Source organism: Lampetra planeri, unplaced genomic scaffold, assembly GCF_965212315.1.
Source record: "Lampetra planeri unplaced genomic scaffold, kcLamPlan1.2.h2 scaffold_221, whole genome shotgun sequence".
In the NCBI taxonomy this organism is placed as follows: domain Eukaryota; kingdom Metazoa; phylum Chordata; class Hyperoartia; order Petromyzontiformes; family Petromyzontidae; genus Lampetra; species Lampetra planeri.
In genome coordinates, this window is record NW_027614979.1 from 52,277 (window position 1) to 74,164 (window position 21,888).

Consider the following 21,888-nt stretch of genomic DNA (forward strand, 5'->3'; position numbering starts at 1 on the left):
TAACACATTCACATATTGATACACACACTAACACATTCACATATTGATACACACACTAACACATTCACCTATTGATACACACACTAACACATTCACATATTGATACACACACTAACACATTCACATATCGATACACACACTAACACATTCACATATTGATACACACACTAACACATTCACATATTGATACACACACTAACACATTCACATATTGATACACACACTAACACATTCACATATTGATACACACACTAACACATTCACTTATTGATACACACACTAACACATTCACATATCGATACACACACTAACACAATCACATATCGATACACACACTAACACATTCACATACTGATACACACACTAACACATTCACATATTGATACACACACTCACACATTCACATATTGATACACACACTAACACATTCACATATTGATACACACACTAACACATTCACATATTGATACACACACTAACACATTCACATATCGATACACACACTAACACATTCACATATTGCTACACACACTAACACATTCACTTATTGATACACAAACTAACACATTCACATATTGATACACACACTAACACATTCACATATCGATACACACACTAACACATTCACATACTGATACACACACTCACACATTCACATATTGATACACACACTAACACATTCACATAGCGATACACACACTAACACATTCACATACTGATACACACACTCACACATTCACATATTGATACACACACACATTCACATATTGATACACACACATTCACATATTGATACACACACTAACACATTCACATATTGATACACACACTAACACATTCACATATTGATACACACACTAACACATTCACATATTGATACACACACTAACACATTCACATATTGATACACACACTCACACATTCACATATTGATACACACACTAACACATTGACATATTGATACACACACTAACACATTCACATATCGATACACACTAATACATTCACATATCGATACACACACTAACACATTCACATATTGATACACACACTAACACATTGACATATTGATACACACACTAACACATTCACATATCGATACACACTAATACATTCACATATCGATACACACACTAACACATTCACATATTGATACACACACTAACACATTCACATATTGATACACACACTAACACATTCACATATTGATACACACTCTCGTACATTCAAGAAACATCGACACCTTCGGTAAAACACAAGCGGAATGTTTACTTGGACAAAGTATAACTTAACATACAACAACAGAGTAAGGGCTTGAGTGGGTGAGTAGGTGGGTGAGTAGGTGGGTGAATGGTGAGTGAGTGGGTGAGTGTGTGGGTGAGTGAGTGAGTGGGTGAGTAGGTGGGTGAGTAGGTGGGTGAATGGGTGAGTGAGTGGGTGAGTGTGTGGGTGAGTGAGTGGGTGAGTGGGTGGGTGAATGGGTGAGTGTGTGGGTGAGTGTGTGGGTGAGTGGTTGGGTGAGTGGGTGTATTGGTGAGTGAGTGAGTGGGTGAGTGGTTGGGTGAGTGAGTGGGTGAGTGTGTGGGTGAGTGGGTGATTGAGTTGGCTGGGTGGGTGAGTGAGTGGGTGAGTGAGTGTATTGGTGAGTGTGTGGGTGAGTGTGCGGGTGAGTGTGTAGGTGAGTGTGCCGGTGAGTGTGTGGGTGAGTGTGTTAGTGAGTGTGTGGGTGAGTGTGTGGGTGAGTGTGTTGGTGAGTGTGTGGGTGAGTGTGTGGGTGAGTGTGTTGGTGAGTGTGTTGGTGAGTGTGTGGGTGAGTGTGTTGGTGAGTGTGTGGGTGAGTGTGTTGGTGAGTGTGTGGGTGGGTGAGTGTGTGGGTGAGTGGGTGAGCGAGTGATTGAGTTGGCTGGGTGGGTGAGTGGGTGGGTGAGTGTGTGGGTGAGTGGGTGAGTGTGTGGGTGAGTGTGTTGGTGAGTGTGTTGGTGAGTGTGTGGGTGAGTGAGTGTGTGGGTGAGTGGGTGAGCGAGTGATTGAGTTGGCTGGGTGGGTGAGTGGGTGGGTGAGTGAGTGGGTGAGTGAGTGTGTGGGTGAGTGGGTGAGTGAGTGGGTGTATTGGTGAGTGTGTGGGCGAGTGTGTGGGTGAGTGTGTGGGCGAGTGTGTGGGTGAGTGTGTGGGTGAGTGTGTGTGTGGGTGAGTGAGTGGGTGAGTGTATTGGTGAGTGAGTGGGTGAGTGTGTGGGTGAGTGTGTTGGTGAGTGTGTGGATGAGTGTGTGGGTGAGTGTGTTGGTGAGTGTGTGGGTGAGTGTGCGGGTGAGTGTGTGGGTGAGTGTATTGGTGAGTGTGTGGGTGAGTGTGTTGGTGAGTGTGTGGGTGAGTGTGTTGGTGAGTGTGTGGGTGAGTGTATTGGTGAGTGTGTGGGTGAGTGTATTGGTGAGTGTGTGGGTGAGTGTGTTGGTGAGTGTGTGGGTGAGTGTGTTGGTGAGTGTGTGGGTGAGTGTATTGGTGAGTGTGTGGGTGAGTGTGTTGGTGAGTGTGTGGGTGAGTGTGTTGGTGAGTGTGTAGGTGAGTGTGCCGGTGAGTGTGTGGGTGAGTGTGTTAGTGAGTGTGTGGGTGAGTGTGTGGGTGGGTGAGTGTGTGGGTGAGTGTGTGGGTGAGTGGGTGAGCGAGTGATTGAGTTGGCTGGGTGGGTGAGTGGGTGGGTGAGTGTGTGGGTGAGTGGGTGAGTGTGTGGGTGAGTGTGTTGGTGAGTGTGTTGGTGAGTGTGTGGGTGAGTGTGTTGGTGAGTGTGTGGGTGAGTGTGTGGGTGAGTGTGTTGGTGAGTGTGTTGGTGAGTGTGTGTGTGAGTGTGTGGGTGAGTGTGTTGGTGAGTGTGTGGGTGAGTGTGTGGGTGAGTGTGTTGGTGAGTGTGTGGGTGAGTGTGTTGGTGAGTGTGTGGGTGAGTGGGTGAGTGTGTGGGTGAGTGTGTGTGTGAGTGTGTGTGTGTGTGAGTGTGTGTGTGAGTGTGTGGGTGAGTGTGTGTGTGAGTGTGTGTGTGAGTGTGTGGGTGAGTGTGTTGGTGAGTGTGTGGGTGAGTGTGTGTGTGAGTGTGTGGGTGAGTGTGTGTGTGAGTGTGTGTGTGAGTGTGTGGGTGAGTGTGTTGGTGAGTGTGTGGGTGAGTGTGTTGGTGAGTGTGTGGGTGTGTGTGTAGTTGTTCTGTCCTTCAAGTCTTCATTGAACGGATCTGATCTGCACACACACACACGCACACACACGTACACACACACACACACACGTACACACACGCACACACACACACACACACGTACACACACACACACGTACACACACGTACACACATGTACACACACACACACGTACACACACACGTACACACGTACACACACGTACACACACGCACACACACACGTACACACACGTACACACACGTACACACGTACACACACGTACACACACGCACACGTACACACACGTACAACAAAGATCCCCCGTGTAGCCTCAACAGACTGCTGGGGCAAGTGCTGTTAGCGAGTGGCACCTATGAAGGCCGGCACAGTGGCACACGAGGGGGCGGGTGGCCAGCACCACGCCCGGCCGCCTTTGTCTCCCCAGTGGCGATGTTCACACACCGCACCAGCTACTCATTTAAGGCTGAGTCGACCTAGGGGAGGCCCATGACTGGCTCAGATAATCGTCACTGGTGATTTATTTGCTACCTACATGGACTTTGACGAAATGCGTTGATGTTGATGATGTTAATGTGTTGATGTTGATGTTGTGTTGATGTGTTGATGTGGTTGATGTGTTGATGTGTTGATGTTGATGATGTTGATGTTTTGATGTTGATTTGTTGATGATGTTGATATGTTGATGTGTTGATGTTGTTGATGTTGATATGTTGATGTTGATGATGTGTTGATGTTGATGATGTTGATGTTGTTGATGTGTTGATGTGTTGATGTTGATTTGTTGATGTGTTGATGTGTTGATGTTGTTGATGATGATGTGTTGATGTTGATGATGTTGATGTTGTTGATGTGTTGATGTGTTGATGTTGATTTGTTGATGTGTTGATGTGTTGATGTTGTTGATGATGATGTGTTGATGTGTTGATGTTGATTTGTTGATGTTGATTTGTTGATGTGTTGATGTTGATTTGTTGATGATGTTGATATGTTGATGTGTTGATGTTGTTGATGTTGATATGTTGATATTGATGATGTGTTGATGTTGATGATGTTGATGTGTTGATGTTGTTGATGTGTTGATGTGTTGATGTTGATTTGTTGATGTGTTGATGTTGATGTGTTGATGTTGATGTGTTGATGTTGATTTGTTGATGTGTTGATGTTGTTGATGATGTTGATGATGTTGATGTGTTGATGTTGTTGATGTAGTTGATGTGTTGATGTGTTGATGTTGATTTGTTGATGTGTTGATGTGTTGATGTTGTTGATGATGATGTGTTGATGTTGATGATGTTGATGTTGTTGATGTGTTGATGTGTTGATGTTGATTTGTTGATGTGTTGATGTGTTGATGTTGTTGATGATGATGTGTTGATGTGTTGATGTTGATTTGTTGATGTTGATTTGTTGATGTGTTGATGTTGATTTGTTGATGATGTTGATATGTTGATGTGTTGATGTTGTTGATGTTGATATGTTGATATTGATGATGTGTTGATGTTGATGATGTTGATGTGTTGATGTTGTTGATGTGTTGATGTGTTGATGTTGATTTGTTGATGTGTTGATGTTGATGTGTTGATGTTGATGTGTTGATGTTGATTTGTTGATGTGTTGATGTTGTTGATGATGTTGATGATGTTGATGTGTTGATGTTGTTGATGTAGTTGATGTGTTGATGTGTTGATGTTGATTTGTTGATGTGTTGATGTTGATGTGTTGATGTTGATGTGTTGATGTTGATTTGTTGATATGTTGATGTTGTTGATGTTGATGATGTTGATGTGTTGATGTTGTTGATGTGTTGATGTGTTGATGTTGATTTGTTGATGTGTTGATGTTGATGTGTTGATGTTGATGTGTTGATGTTGATTTGTTGATGTGTTGATGTTGTTGATGATGTTGATGATGTTGATGTGTTGATGTTGTTGATGTAGTTGATGTTGATGATTTTGATGTGTTGATGTTGATGATGTTGATGATGTTGATGTGTTGATGATGTTGATGTGTTGATGTTGATGTGTTGATGTTGATGTGTTGATGTTGATATGTTGATGTGTTGATGTTGATGATTTTGATGTGTTGATGTTGATGATGTTGATGTGTTGATATTGATTTGTTGATGATGTTGATATGTTGATGTGTTGATGTTGTTGATGTTGATATGTTGATATTGATGATGTTGATGTTGATGATGTGTTGATGTTGATATGTTGATGTTGTTGATGTGTTGATGTTGATGATGTTGATGTGTTGATGTGTTGATGTTGATTTGTTGATGTGTTGATGTTGATGTGTTGATGTTGATATGTTGATGATGTTGATGTGTTGATGTTGATGTGTTGATGTGTTGATGTTGATGTGTTGATGTTGATGATGTTGATGTGTTGATGTGTTGATGTGTTGATGTTCATATGTTGATGTTGATGATGTTGATTTGTTGATGTTGATGTTGATGATGTTGATGTGTTGATGTTGATATGTTGATGTGTTGATGTTGATGTGTTGATGTGTATGATGTTGATGTGTTGATGTGTATGATGTTGATGTGTTGATGATGTTGATGTGTTGATGTTGATGTGTTGATGTTGATGTGTTGATGTTGATATGTTGATGTGTTGATGATGTTGATGTGTTGATGTGTTGATGATGTTGATGTGTTGATGATGTTGATGTGTTGATGTTGATGTGTTGATGATGTTGATGTGGTTGATGTTGATGTGTTGATGTTGATGTGTTGATGTGTTGATGATGTTGATGTGTTGATGTGTTGATGTTGATGTGTTGATGTTGATGATGTTGATGTGTTGATGTTGATGTGTTGATGTGTTGATGTTGATGATGTTGATGTGTTGATGTGTTGATGTTGATGTGTTGATGTTGATGATGTTGATGTGTTGATGTTGATGTGTTGATGTGTTGATGTTGATGTGTTGATGTTGATGTGTTGATGTGTTGATGTTGATGTGTTGATGTTGATGATGTTGATGTGTTGATGTTGATGTGTTGATGTTGATGTGTTGATGTTGATGTGTTGATGTGTTGATGTGTCGATGTTGATGATGTTGATGTATTGATGATGTTGATGATGTTGATGATGTTGATGATGTTGATGATGTTGATGATGTTGATGTGTTGATGTGTTGATGTGTTGATGTTGATATGTTGATATGTTGATGTGTTGATGTTGATGATGTTGATGATGTTGATGTGTTGATGTTGATGATGTTGATGTGTTGATGTTGATGATGTTGATATGTTGATGTTGTTGATGTTGTTGATGTTGATGTGTTGATGTGTTGATGATGTTGATGTGTTGATGTTGATGTGTTGATGTGTTGATGTTGATGATGTTGATGATGTTGATGTTGTTGATGTTGATGTGTTGATGTGTTGATGATGTTGATGTGTTGATGTTGATATGTTGATGTGTTGATGTTGATGTGTTGATGTGTTGATGTGTTGATGATGTTGATGTGTTGATGTGTTGATGTGTTGATGTTGATGTGTTGATGTGTATGATGTTGATGTGTTGATGATGTTGATGTGTTGATGTTGATATGTTGATGTGTTGATGTGTTGATGTTGATGTGTTGATGTTGATGATGTTGATGTGTTGATGATGTTGATGTGTTGATGTTGATGTGTTGATGTGTCGATGTTGATGATGTTGATGTGTTGATGTTGATGTGTTGATGTTGATGATGTTGATGTGTTGATGTGTTGATGTTGATGTGTTGATGTTGATGATGTTGATGTGTTGATGTTGATGTGTTGATGTGTTGATGTGTTGATGTTGATGTGTTGATGTGTTGATGTTGATGTGTTGATGTTGATGATGTTGATGTGTTGATGTGTTGATGTTGATGTGTTGATGTTGATGATGTTGATGATGTTGATGTGTTGATGTTGATGTGTTGATGTGTTGATGTGTTGATGTTGTTAATGTTGATGTGTTGATGTGTTGATGTTGATGATGTTGATGTGTTGATGTTGATGATGTTGATGTGTTGATGTGTTGATGATGTTGATGTGTTGATGTTGATGATGTTGATGTGTTGATGTGTTGATGTTGATGATGTTGATGTGTTGATGTGTTGATGTTGATGATGTTGATGTGTTGATGTTGATATGTGGATGTGTTGATGTTGATGATGTTGATGATGTTGATGATGTTGATGATGTTGATATGTTGATATGTTGATGTGTTGATGTTGATGATGTTGATGATGTTGATGATGTTGATGTGTTGATGTTGATGATGTTGATGTGTTGATGTTGATGATGTTGTTGATGTTGATGTGTTGATGATGTTGTGTTGATGTTGTTGTGTTGATGTGTTGATGTTGGTGTGTTGATGTGTTGATGTTTATATGTTGATGTTGATGATGTTGATGTGTTGATGTGTTGATGTGTTGATGTTGATGATGTTGTTGATGTTGATCTGTTGATGATGTTGTGTTGAGGTTGATGTTGTTGTGTTGATGTTGATGTTAATGTTGTTGATGTTGATGTGTTGATGTTGATGATGTTGTTGATGTTGATGTGTTGATGTTGATGATGTTGTTGATGTTGATGTTGTTGATGTTGATGTGTTGATGTTGATGATGTTGTTGATGTTGATGTTGATGTTAATGTTGTTGATGTTGATGATGTTGATGTGTTGATGATGTTGATGTGTTGATGTTGATGTGTTGATGATGTTGTGTTGATGTTGTTGTGTTGATGTGTTGATGTTGGTGTGTTGATGTGTTGATGTTTATATGTTGATGTTGATGATGTTGATGTGTTGATGTGTTGATGTGTTGATGTGTCGATGTTGATGATGTTGATGTATTGATGATGTTGATGTGTTGATGTTGATGATGTTGATGATGTTGATGATGTTGATGATGTTGATGATGTTGATGATGTTGATGATGTTGATGTGTTGATGTGTTGATGTGTTGATGTTGATATGTTGATATGTTGATGTGTTGATGTTGATGATGTTGATGATGTTGATGTGTTGATGTTGATGATGTTGATGTGTTGATGTTGATGATGTTGATATGTTGATGTTGTTGATGTTGTTGATGTTGATGTGTTGATGATGTTGATGTGTTGATGTTGATGTGTTGATGTGTTGATGTTGATGATGTTGATGATGTTGATGTTGTTGATGTTGATGTGTTGATGTGTTGATGATGTTGATGTGTTGATGTTGATATGTTGATGTGTTGATGTTGATGTGTTGATGTGTTGATGTGTTGATGATGTTGATGTGTTGATGTGTTGATGTTGATGTGTTGATGTGTATGATGTTGATGTGTTGATGATGTTGATGTGTTGATGTTGATATGTTGATGTGTTGATGTGTTGATGTTGATGTGTTGATGTTGATGATGTTGATGTGTTGATGATGTTGATGTGTTGATGTTGATGTGTTGATGTGTTGATGTGTCGATGTTGATGATGTTGATGTGTTGATGTTGATGTGTTGATGTTGATGATGTTGATGTGTTGATGTGTTGATGTTGATGTGTTGATGTTGATGATGTTGATGTGTTGATGTTGATGTGTTGATGTGTTGATGTTGATGTGTTGATGTTGATGTGTTGATGTGTTGATGTTGATGTGTTGATGTTGATGATGTTGATGTGTTGATGTGTTGATGTTGATGTGTTGATGTTGATGATGTTGTTAATGTTGATGTGTTGATGTGTTGATGTTGATGATGTTGATGTGTTGATGTGTTGATGTTGATGTGTTGATGTGTTGATGTTGATGTGTTGATGTGTTGATGTGTTGATATGTTGATGTGTTGATGTTGTTAATGTTGATGTGTTGATGTGTTGATGTTGATGATGTTGATGTGTTGATGTTGATGATGTTGATGTGTTGATGTGTTGATGTTGATGATGTTGATGTGTTGATGTTGATGATGTTGATGTGTTGATGTGTTGATGTTGATGATGTTGATGTGTTGATGTGTTGATGTTGATGATGTTGATGTGTTGATGTTGATATGTGGATGTGTTGATGTTGATGATGTTGATGATGTTGATGATGTTGATATGTTGATATGTTGATGTGTTGATGTTGATGATGTTGATGATGTTGATGTGTTGATGTTGATGATGTTGATGTGTTGATGTTGATGATGTTGTTGATGTTGATGTGTTGATGATGTTGTGTTGATGTTGTTGTGTTGATGTGTTGATGTTGGTGTGTTGATGTGTTGATGTTTATATGTTGATGTTGATGATGTTGATGTGTTGATGTGTTGATGTGTTGATGTTGATGATGTTGTTGATGTTGATCTGTTGATGATGTTGTGTTGAGGTTGATGTTGTTGTGTTGATGTTGATGTTAATGTTGTTGATGTTGATGTGTTGATGTTGATGATGTTGTTGATGTTGATGTGTTGATGTTGATGATGTTGTTGATGTTGATGTTGTTGATGTTGATGTGGATGATGTTGTTGATGTTGATGTTAATGTTGTTGATGTTGATGTGTTGATGTTGATGTGTTGATGATGTTGTGTTGATGTTGTTGTGTTGATGTGTTGATGTTGGTGTGTTGATGTGTTGATGTTTATATGTTGATGTTGATGATGTTGATGTGTTGATGTGTTGATGTTGATGATGTTGTTGATGTTGATGTGTTGATGATGTTGTGTTGAGGTTGATGTTGTTGTGTTGATGTGTTGATGATGTGTTGTGTTGATGTTGATGTTAATGTTGTTGATGTTGTTGATGTGTTGATGTTGTTGTGTTGATGTTGATGTTAATGTTGATGTTGTTGATGTTGATGTTGTTGATGTGTTGATGATGTGTTGTGTTGATGTTGATGTTAATGTTGTTGATGTTGTTGATGTGTTGATGTTGTTGTGTTGATGTTGATGTTAATGTTGATGTTGTTGATGTTGATGTTGTTGATGTGTTGATGATGTGTTGTGTTGATGTTGATGTTAATGTTGTTGATGTTGTTGATGTGTTGATGTTGTTGTGTTGATGTTGATGTTAATGTTGATGTTGTTGATGTTGATGTTGTTGATGTGTTGATGATGTGTTGTGTTGATGTTGATGTTAATGTTGTTGATGTGTTGATGTTGTTGTGTTGATGTTGATGTTAATGTTGATGTTGTTGATGTTGATGTTGTTGATGTGTTGATGATGTGTTGTGTTGATGTTAATGTTGTTGATGTTGTTGATGTGTTGATGATGTGTTGTGTTGATGTTGATGTTAATGTTGTTGATGTTGTTGATGTGTTGATGTTGTTGTGTTGATGTTGATGTTAATGTTGTTGATGTTGTTGATGTGTTGATGTTGTTGTGTTGATGTTGATGTTAATGTTGATGTTGTTGATGTTGATGTTGTTGATGTTGATGATGTGTTGATGTTGATGTTGATGTTGATGTTGTTGATGATGATGTTGATGTTGATGTTGATGTTGCTGTTACCTTGTAACCAATCCACTCCCTCTTGCAGTCCCTCTCCCTTCAGAGCGTTACTCGCACTGCAACAACAACATCATCAACAACATCAACATCAACAACATCAACATCATCAACATCATCAACAACATCAACACCATCAACATCAACAACATCAACATCATCAACATCATCAACAACATCAACACCATCAACATCAACAACATCAACAACATCAACCACAACATCATCAACAACAACAACATCATCAACAACATCAACATCATCAACATCATCAACATCAACAACATCAACATCATCAACAACAACAACATCATCAACAACATCAACAACATCAACCACAACATCATCAACAACAACAACATCATCAACAACATCAACACCATCAACATCATCAACATCATCAACATCAACAACATCAACATCATCAACAACATCAACATCATCAACATCAACAACATCAACAACATCAACCACAACATCATCAACAACAACAACATCATCAACAACATCAACATCAACAACATCATCAACATCAACAACATCAACATCATCAACAACAACATCATCAACAACATCAACAACATCAACAACATCAACCACAACATCATCAACAACAACAACATCATCAACAACATCAACACCATCAACATCATCAACATCATCAACATCAACAACATCAACATCATCAACAACATCAACATCATCAACATCAACAACATCAACAACATCAACCACAACATCATCAACAACAACAACATCATCAACAACATCAACATCATCAACATCATCAACATCAACAACATCAACATCATCAACAACAACATCATCAACAACATCAACAACATCAACAACATCAACCACAACATCATCAACAACAACAACATCATCAACAACATCAACACCATCAACATCATCAACATCATCAACATCAACAACATCAACATCATCAACAACATCAACATCATCAACAACATCAACACCATCAACATCATCAACATCAACAACATCAACCACAACATCATCAACATCATCAACAACAACAACATCATCAACAACATCAACATCATCAACAACATCAACACCATCAACATCATCAACATCAACAACATCAACCACAACATCATCAACATCATCAACAACAACATCATCAACAACATCAACATCATCAACAACATCAACACCATCAACATCATCAACATCAACAACATCAACCACAACATCATCAACATCATCAACAACAACAACATCATCAACAACATCAACATCATCAACAACATCAACACCATCAACATCATCAACATCAACAACATCAACCACAACATCATCAACATCATCAACATCATCAACAACATCATCAACAACATCAACACCATCAACATCATCAACATCATAAATAAACAACGTCAACAACATCATCATCAACAACATCATCAACAACATCAACAACATCGTCATCTTCATCAGTGAGTGAGTCTATGGGTCTCTGCGTGAGTGAGTCTCTGCGTGAGTGAGTCTGTGTGTCTCTGTGTGAGTCTCTGTGTGAATCTATGTGTCTCTGCGTGAGTGAGTCTGTGGGTCTCTGTGTGAGTGAGTCTATGGGTCTCTGTGTGAGTGAGTCTGTGGGTCTCAGTGTGGTGAGTCTGTGGGTCTCTGTGTGAGTCTCTGTGTGAATCTATGTGTCTCTGCGTGAGTGAGTCTGTGGGTCTCTGTGTGAGTGAGTCTATGGGTCTCTGTGTGAGTGAGTCTGTGGGTCTCAGTGTGGTGAGTCTGTGTGTCTCTGTGTGAGTCTCTGTGTGAATCTATGTGTCTCTGCGTGAGTGAGTCTGTGGGTCTCTGTGTGGTGAGTCTGTGGGTCTCTGTGTGAGTGAGTCTATGGGTCTCTGTGTGAGTGAGTCTGTGGGTCTCAGTGTGGTGAGTCTGTGGGTCTCTGTGTGAGTCTCTGTGTGAATCTATGTGTCTCTGCGTGAGTGAGTCTGTGGGTCTCTGTGTGAGTGAGTCTATGGGTCTCTGTGTGAGTGAGTCTGTGGGTCTCAGTGTGGTGAGTCTGTGGGTCTCTGTGTGAGTCTCTGTGTGAATCTATGTGTCTCTGCGTGAGTGAGTCTGTGGGTCTCTGTGTGGTGAGTCTGTGGGTCTCTGTGTGAGTGAGTCTATGGGTCTCTGCGTGAGTGAGTCTGTGTGTCTCTGTGTGAGTCTGTGGGTCTCAGTGTGGTGAGTCTGTGGGTCTCTGTGTGAGTGAGTCTGTGAGTCTCTGTGTGAGTGAGTCTGTGTGTCTCTGTGTGGTGAGTCTGTGTGTCTCTGTGTGAGTGAATCTATGTGTCTCTGTGTGAGTGAGTCTGTGGGTCTCTGTGTGAGTGAGTCTGTGGGTCTCTGTGTGTGTGAGTCTGTGGGTCTCTGTGTGAGTGAGTCTGTGGGTCTCTGTGTGAGTGAGTCTGTGGGTCTCTGTGTGATGAGTCTCTGTGTGAGTGAGTCTGTGGGTCTCTGTGTGATGAGTCTCTGTGTGAGTGAGTCTGTGGGTCTCTGTGTGAGTGAGTCTGTGGGTCTCTGTGTGAGTGAGTCTGTGGGTCTCTGTGTGAGTGAGTCTGTGGGTCTCTGTGTGAGTGAGTCTGTGGGTCTCTGTGTGTGTGAGTCTGTGGGTCTCTGTGTGAGTGAGTCTGTGGGTCTCTGTGTGAGTGAGTCTGTGGGTCTCTGTGTGATGAGTCTCTGTGTGAGTGAGTCTGTGGGTCTCTGCGTGAGTGAGTCTGTGGGTCTCTGTGTGAGTGAGTCTGTGGGTCTCTGTGTGTGTGAGTCTGTGGGTCTCTGTGTGATGAGTCTCTGTGTGAGTGAGTCTGTGGGTCTCTGTGTGATGAGTCTCTGTGTGTGTGAGTCTGTGGGTCTCTGTGTGAGTGAGTCTGTGGGTCTCTGTGTGATGAGTCTCTGTGTGAGTGAGTCTATGGGTCTCTGTGTGAGTGAGTCTGTGGGTCTCTGTGTGATGAGTCTCTGTGTGTGTGAGTCTGTGGGTCTCTGTGTGATGAGTCTGTGGGTCTCTGTGTGATGAGTCTCTGTGTGGTGAGTCTGTGGGTCTCTGTGTGTGTGAGTCTGTGGGTCTCTGTGTGATGAGTCTCTGTGTGAGTGAGTCTGTGGGTCTCTGTGTGAGTGAGTCTGTGGGTCTCTGTGTGATGAGTCTCTGTGTGTGTGAGTCTATGGGTCTCTGTGTGAGTGAGTCTGTGGGTCTCTGTGTGATGGGTCTCTGTGTGAGTGAGTCTGTGGGTCTCTGTGTGATGAGTCTCTGTGTGTGTGAGTCTGTGGGTCTCTGTGTGATGAGTCTCTGTGTGTGTGAGTCTGTGGGTCTCTGTGTGAGTGAGTCTGTGGGTCTCTGTGTGAGTGAGTCTGTGGGTCTCTGTGTGTGTGAGTCTGTGGGTCTCTGTGTGAGTGAGTCTGTGGGTCTCTGTGTGAGTGAGTCTGTGGGTCTCTGTGTGTGTGAGTCTGTGGGTCTCTGTGTGAGTGAGTCTGTGGGTCTCTGTGTGAGTGAGTCTGTGGGTCTCTGTGTGATGAGTCTCTGTGTGAGTGAGTCTGTGGGTCTCTGTGTGAGTGAGTCTGTGGGTCTCTGTGTGAGTGAGTCTGTGGGTCTCTGTGTGAGTGAGTCTGTGGGTCTCTGTGTGATGAGTCTCTGTGTGTGTGAGTCTGTGGGTCTCTGTGTGATGAGTCTGTGGGTCTCTGTGTGATGAGTCTCTGTGTGAGTGAGTCTATGGGTCTCTGTGTGAGTGAGTCTGTGGGTCTCTGTGTGATGAGTCTCTGTGTGAGTGAGTCTATGGGTCTCTGTGTGAGTGAGTCTGTGGGTCTCTGTGTGATGAGTCTCTGTGTGTGTGAGTCTGTGGGTCTCTGTGTGAGTGAGTCTGTGGGTCTCTGTGTGATGAGTCTCTGTGTGTGTGAGTCTGTGGGTCTCTGTGTGTGTGAGTCTGTGGGTCTCTGTGTGATGAGTCTCTGTGTGAGTGAGTCTGTGGGTCTCTGTGTGAGTGAGTCTGTGGGTCTCTGTGTGATGGGTCTCTGTGTGAGTGAGTCTGTGGGTCTCTGTGTGATGAGTCTCTGTGTGTGTGAGTCTGTGGGTCTCTGTGTGATGAGTCTGTGGGTCTCTGTGTGATGAGTCTCTGTGTGAGTGAGTCTGTGGGTCTCTGTGTGAGTGAGTCTGTGGGTCTCTGTGTGATGGGTCTCTGTGTGAGTGAGTCTGTGGGTCTCTGTGTGAGTGAGTCTGTGGGTCTCTGTGTGATGAGTCTCTGTGTGAGTGAGTCTGTGGGTCTCTGTGTGATGAGTCTCTGTGTGTGTGAGTCTGTGGGTCTCTGTGTGAGTGAGTCTGTGGGTCTCTGTGTGATGAGTCTCTGTGTGAGTGAGTCTGTGGGTCTCTGTGTGAGTGAGTCTGTGGGTCTCTGTGTGATGAGTCTCTGTGTGTGTGAGTCTGTGGGTCTCTGTGTGTGTGAGTCTGTGGGTCTCTGTGTGATGAGTCTCTGTGTGAGTGAGTCTGTGGGTCTCTGTGTGATGAGTCTCTGTGTGTGTGAGTCTGTGGGTCTCTGTGTGATGAGTCTGTGGGTCTCTGTGTGATGAGTCTCTGTGTGTGTGAGTCTATGGGTCTCTGTGTGAGTGAGTCTGTGGGTCTCTGTGTGATGGGTCTCTGTGTGAGTGAGTCTGTGGGTCTCTGTGTGATGAGTCTCTGTGTGTGTGAGTCTGTGGGTCTCTGTGTGATGAGTCTCTGTGTGTGTGAGTCTGTGGGTCTCTGTGTGTGTGAGTCTGTGGGTCTCTGTGTGAGTGAGTCTGTGGGTCTCTGTGTGAGTGAGTCTGTGGGTCTCTGTGTGATGAGTCTCTGTGTGGTGAGTCTCTGTGTGAGTGAGTCTGTGGGTCTCTGTGTGAGTGAGTCTGTGGGTCTCTGTGTGAGTGAGTCTCTGTGTGAGTGAGTCTGTGGGTCTCTGTGTGGTGAGTCTATGGGTCTCTGTGTGAGTGAGTCTGTGTGTCTCTGTGTGGTGAGTCTGTGAGTCTCTGTGTGATGAGTCTCTGTATTTGTCTCTGTGTGATGAGTCTCTGTGCGAGTGAGTCTGTGTCTCTGTGTGAATCTATGTGTCTCTGTGTGAGTGAGTCTGTGGGTCTGTGTGAGTGAGTCTGTGAGTCTCTGTGTGGTGAGTCTGTGGGTCTCTGCGTGAGTGAGTCTGTGGGTCTCTGTGTGGTGAGTCTGTGGGTCTCTGTGTGGTGAGTCTGTGGGTCTCTGTGTGTGAGTGAGTCTGTGGGTCTCTGTGTGAGTGAGTCTGTGGGTCTCTGTGTGGTGAGTCTATGTGTCTCTGTGTGAGTGAGTCTGTGTGTCTCTGTGTGGTGAGTCTGTGAGTCTCTGTGTGATGAGTCTTTGTATTTGTCTCTGTGTGATGAGTCTCTGTGCGAGTGAGTCTGTGTCTCTGTGTGAATCTATGTGTCTCTGTGTGAGTGAGTCTGTGGGTCTCTGTGTGAGTGAGTCTGTGAGTCTCTGTGTGGTGAGTCTGTGGGTCTCTGCGTGAGTGAGTCTGTGGGTCTCTGTGTGGTGAGTCTGTGGGTCTCTGTGTGGTGAGTCTGTGGGTCTCTGTGTGTGAGTGAGTCTGTGGGTCTCTGTGTGAGTGAGTCTGTGGGTCTCTGTGTGGTGAGTCTATGTGTCTCTGTGTGAGTGAGTCTGTGTGTCTCTGTGTGGTGAGTCTGTGAGTCTCTGTGTGATGAGTCTCTGTATTTGTCTCTGTGTGATGAGTCTCTGTGCGAGTGAGTCTGTGTCTCTGTGTGAATCTATGTGTCTCTGTGTGAGTGAGTCTGTGGGTCTCTGTGTGAGTGAGTCTGTGGGTCTCTGTGTGGTGAGTCTGTGTGTCTCTGTGTGGTGAGTCTGTGTCTCTGTGTGAGTGAGTCTGTGGGTCTCTGTGTGAGTGAGTCTCTGCGTGAGTGAGTCTGTGGGTCTCTGTGTGGTGAGTCTGTGGGTCTCTGTGTGAGTGAGTCTGTGGGTCTCTGTGTGAGTGAGTCTATGGGTCTCTGCGTGAGTGAGTCTGTGTGTCTCTGTGTGAGTGAGTCTGTGAGTCTCTGTGTGTGTGAGTCTGTGGGTCTCTGCGTGAGTGAATCTGTGAGTCTCTGTGTGAGTGAGTCTCTGTGTGAGTGAGTCTGTGGGTCTCTGTGTGAGTGAGTCTGTGAGTCTCTGTGTGAATCTATGTGTCTCTGCGTGAGTCTGTAGGTATCTGTGTGAGTGAATCTATGTGTCTCTGTGTGAGTGAGTCTGTGGGTCTCAGTGTGGTGAGTCTGTGGGTCTCTGTGTGAGTGAATCTATGTGTCTCTGTGTGATGAGTCTCTGTGTAAGCGAGTCTGTGGGTCTCTGTGTGAGTGAGTCTATGGGTCTCTGCGTGAGTGAGTCTGTGGGTCTCTGTGTAAGCGAGTCTGTGGCTCTCTGTGTGTGTGAGTCTGTGGCTCTCTGTGTGATGAGTCTCTGTGTGAGTGAGTCTGTGAGTCTCTGTGTGATGAGTCTCTGTATTTGTCTCTGTGTGATGAGTCTTTGTGCGAGTGAGTCTGTGTGTCTCTGTGTGAATCTATGTGTCTTTGTGTGAGTGAGTCTGTGGGTCTCTGCGTGAGTGAATCTGTGTCTCTGTGTGAGCGAGTCTGTGTGAGTGAATCTATGTGTCTCTGCGTGAGTCTGTTGGCCTCTGCGTGAGTGTGTCTGTGAGTCTCTGTGTGAGTGAATCTGTGAGTCTCTGTGTGAGTGAATCTGTGTGTGTACGTGTGTGTACATTGAATTCTCACTGCAGAGAGAAGGCTGCTGCCATTCCCCGAGCGATCGGACCGCCCTGACTCAGCACAACAACAGGACACGTTGCCAATGGACCGGTTCTGGCTCCAGTCAGCGCTAGGAGTGGCTGTGCGTGGGGATGGGGGCAGGAAATCTGCCAAACAACAGGGGATGGTGGCTCTTCTCGAATGAAGGGGGGCGGTGATGATGACCGGATCGAGGGGGCTAAACGGGCGCGGCACGGGCTAGAGAAGAGATGGAGTGATGTGGTACAGGAGGACGTGGAGCTGAGTGGACTTGCCGATGACTGGTACCAGCGGTGTCAAGATCGGCCTCAGTGGAGGAGGCTCGTGAAGGACGCTGCTGGGTAGTTGGAGGCAGTCGCCCTCCAACAACAACGGAGGGCGGAGGAGCGACGCTCACAACAACGAGCGGAGCGCCGAGTGGCTAAAGCACAGCAATTTGGCACAGTAGGGGGCACAGGTGGTGCATCAGCCAGTCATCTCGGTCAGTCGACCCGTGGCACCTGCTGGGTCTGCCCCGTGACCTCCTGCCAGCGGGCGTTCGACACTTCACGTGGCAGCCTCAAGGTGCACTTGGCCTGGCACAAGCGTCGTGGTGACGTCACCGCCACTTAGTGGCGAATGGCGGTTGTTGTTGTGTATATGTGTGATTGTGTGTCTGTGTGTGTGTGTCTGTGTGTGTCTGTGTGTCTGTGTCTGTGTGTGTGTGTCTGTGTGTGTGTGTCTGTGTGTGTGTGTCTGTGTGTGTGTGTCTCACACGATGTGCCAGGGAGACTGGTGCACGTCTGGTAGCCCCAGGAGGCTGGAACAGGTGTCTGTGTGTGTGTCTCTGTGTGTGTGTCTGTGTCTGTGTGTCTGTGTGTGTGACTGTGTCTGTGTGTGTGTGTCTCACACGATGTGCCAGGGAGACTGGTGCACGTCTGGTAGCCCCAGGAGGCTGGAACAGGTGTCTGTGTGTGTGTCTGTGTGTGTGTCTCTGTGTGTGTGTCTGTGTGTCTGTGTGTGTGACTGTGTCTGTGTGTGTGTGTCTCACACGATGTGCCAGGGAGACTGGTGCACGTCTGGAAGCCCCAGGAGGCTGGAACAGGTGTCTGTGTGTGTGTCTGTGTGTGTGTGTCTGTGTGTGTGTCTGTGTGTGTGTGTGTCTGTGTGTGTGAGTCTCACACGATGTGCCAGGGAGACTGGTGCACGTCTGGAAGCCCCAGGAGGCTGGAACAGGTGTCTGTGTGTGTGTCTGTATGTGTGTCTGTGTGTCTGTGTGTGTGTCTGTGTGTGTGTGTGTCTGTGTGTGTGAGTCTCACACGATGTGCCAGGGAGACTGGTGCACGTCTGGTAGCCCCAGGAGGCTGGAACAGGTGTCTGTGTGTGTGTCTGTGTGTGTGTCTGTGTGTGTGTCTGTGTGTGTGTCTGTGTGTGTGTCTGTGTGTGTGTCTGTGTGTGTGAGTCTCACACGATGTGCCAGGGAGACTGGTGCACGTCTGGAAGCCCCAGGAGGCTGGAACAGGCCACGCTCGACAGAGACTCCTTCAAGTCCATCTTGTTGGCAAAGACCAGCAGAGGCACCCTCCTGCCACTCACATCTCACACACGCCGTTACCGTGGTTACCACACACGCCGTTACCGTGGTCACCACACACGCCGGTACCGTGGTCACCACACACTCCGTTACCGTGGTCACCACACACTCCGTTACCGTGGTTACCACACACGCCGTTACCGTGGTCACCACACACGCCGGTACCGTGGTCACCACACACGCCGTTACCGTGGTTACCACACACGCCGTTACCGTGGTCACCACACACGCCGGTACCGTGGTTACGCGCTCTGATTTGAGGTAATTGAAACCATGGTAACGTCACGGTGGTTGAGAGATGTTGACTACCTCGCCTGGTCTACAGGAGGTCGTGGGTTCTATCCCAGACCCCCTGATGATGCCTGCTGCTGCTGTATATGGAGTCTGCGTCTCTCTCTTTCTCCCCGTGGAGATGTTGACTACCTCGCCTGGTCTACAGGAGGTCGTGGGTTCTATCCCAGACCCCCTGATGATGCCTGCTGCTGTATATATGGAGTCTGCGTCTCTCTCTTTCTCCCCGTGGAGATGTTGACTACCTCGCCTGGTCTATAGGAGGTCGTGGGTTCTATCCCAGATCCCGACGATGCCTGCTGCTGCTGGAGATTTGGAGTCCGCGTCTCTCTCTCTCTCCCCGTGTCTCCCCGTGTCTCCCCACGTGTCCCCGTGTCTCCCCGTGTCTCCCCGCGTCTCCCCGCGTGTCTCCCAGCGTCTCCCCACATCTCCCCGTGTCTCCCCCCGCGTCTCCCAGCATCTCCCCGTGTCTCCCAGTGTCTCCCTGCATCTCCCCGTGTCTCCCCGTGTCTCCCCGCGTGTCTCCCCCCGTCTCTCCCCGCGTGTGTCTCTCCCGTGTCTCCCCCCGTCCCCCCGTATCTCCCAGCGTCTCCCCGTGTCCCCCCGCGTGTCTCCCCGCATCTCCCCGCGTCTCCCCACGTCTCCCAGCGTCTCCCCGTGTGTCTCCCCACGTCTCCCCGCGTGTCTCCCCGTGTCTCCCTGCGTGTCTCCCTGCGTGTCCCCGTGTGTCCCCGTGTCTCCCCACGTCTCCCCGTGTCTCCCCGTGTCTCCCCGTGTCTCCCCGCGTGTCTCCACATCCCCCCGTATCTCCCCGTGTCTCCCAGCGTCTCCCCGTGTCTCTCCCCCCCCGCGTGTGGTACCAGGGTGAGCCAGCAGTGAGTCCAACTCTTCCTTGGCCACCACCATCCTGAGGCGGTCGCTGCTGTCCACCACAAAGATCACTGCCTGGGCCTCCCTGCACACAGACAAAGATCCCCCCAACCTCATGTAGCCTTCACAGACTGTGGGGGCAAGTGGCTGCTAGCAGCAGCAGCAGTGCCTATGGAGCTGGCCCGAACGATTTGTGGAAAATATCTAAATTGCGATTTTTCTGACGGATATTGCGATCAAACTCTTTTGATTCTTTCGGCGAAGTCTCACATAGGGTGTGAAATAAAATAAATGAAATCACGACGTTTCGGGCGCGACACAAGCAGCAATCATCATCGTCATGAGGTGGGGAAAACCACGGCAAGAAAATTTGAGCAAAAAAAACAATTAACCCGTAAAAACAAAGTGTTTCACTCTAAATCCTTTACATGCGTGGCGGCTAGAGTCCTCTCGTCCTCTGGCTTGAGATGGCTGCCACCTATGGGTCAGATGATTGCATTGCACCATTAAGCAATTGGTAATTAAATATATTTTTGTCCTAAAAAGTTTAAAATTTAGGAAAAAAATTCACGAACATTAATTGTCACGCACAACGAGTCTGTGTGCAAAATGTCAGCTCGATTGGATCACGGGAAGTGGGTTAAAAAACGACCGAAAGATTTGCACGGTCGTAAGCGCGTAAGCAAGCAAGCAAGTGAACTTAATATAAAGGATTTAAAAATATATTCGCCTGTGGAGGACGCGGGGATCGATCCCGCGACCGTTGGCATGGGAAGCGAGGGCGCTACCAACTGCGCTACTCCGCCAGGGCCTGTGGAGGTGTCACGCTCTGGGCTCCTACACTGTGACGTTCAGCCAAAGCCATGAATGAGTTCTATTTTAATTAAAAAAAAAATTCCTAAAAAGTGTAACATTTTGGAATGTCACGCACAACGAGTCTGTGTGCAAAATGTCAGCTCGATTGGATCACGGGAAGTGGGTTAAAAAAACGACCGAAAGATTTGCACGGTCCTAAGCAAGCAAGCGAACTTAATATAAAGGATTTAATTATTTCTTGCGAGAAAAATTTCAGCAATTTTTTTTTTTTGCTGTGGGTTTCCCCATCTGATGATGATTGCTGCTTGTGTTGCAATCGAAACGTCGTTGGTTCTTTCGGTAAAGTCACGTAGAAGGGAAATAATAAAATAATAAAAATAAAACATAATAAAATAATAAAAATAAAACAATACAATTCTCACCACGATTTCGACTGCAGCGCAAGCAATCATCGTCAAGTGGGGAAAACCACAGCAAGACAAATTTAAAAAAGTGGCGTTTTTTAAAATCCTTCATATTAAGTTCACTTGCTTGCTTGCTTGCTTACGACCGTGCAATACTTTTGGTCGTTTTTTAACCCACTTCCCGTGATCCAATCGAGCTGACATTTTGCACACAGACTCGTTGTGCGCGACAATTTATTTTCGTGAAAATTTTTGTTCCAAAATGTTACACTTTTTAGGATTTTTTTTTTATTAAAATACAACTCATTCATGGCTTTGGCTGAACGTCACAGTGTAGGAGCCCAGAGCGTGACACCTCCACAGGCCCTGGCGGAGTAGCGCAGTTGGTAGCGCCCTCGCTTCCCATGCCAAAGGTCGCGGGATCGATCCCCGCGTCCTCCACAGGCGAATATATTTTTAAATCCTTTATATTAAGTTCACTTGCTTGCTTGCTTGCTTACGACCGTGCAATACTTTTGGTCGTTTTTTAACCCACTT

General features: G+C 44.8%; 1 protein-coding gene across 1 annotated transcript in view; it reads right to left on the bottom strand.

The window, feature by feature from the left end:
- Positions 1 to 3,135: 3,135 nt before the first annotated feature.
- ARL6 (ARF like GTPase 6) overlaps positions 3,136 to 21,888 on the bottom strand; it is a 29,092-nt gene continuing 10,339 nt past the window's right edge. The window contains exons 4-7 of the mRNA XM_078623340.1: positions 20,122 to 20,216; positions 18,845 to 18,974; positions 10,630 to 10,685; positions 3,136 to 3,223 (exon numbers count right to left, since the gene is read on the bottom strand). Of these exons, the coding sequence (XP_078479466.1) occupies positions 3,198 to 3,223; positions 10,630 to 10,685; positions 18,845 to 18,974; positions 20,122 to 20,216 (307 nt within the window). The 3' untranslated portion in view covers positions 3,136 to 3,197. The remainder of the gene's footprint in view (positions 3,224 to 10,629; positions 10,686 to 18,844; positions 18,975 to 20,121; positions 20,217 to 21,888) is intronic.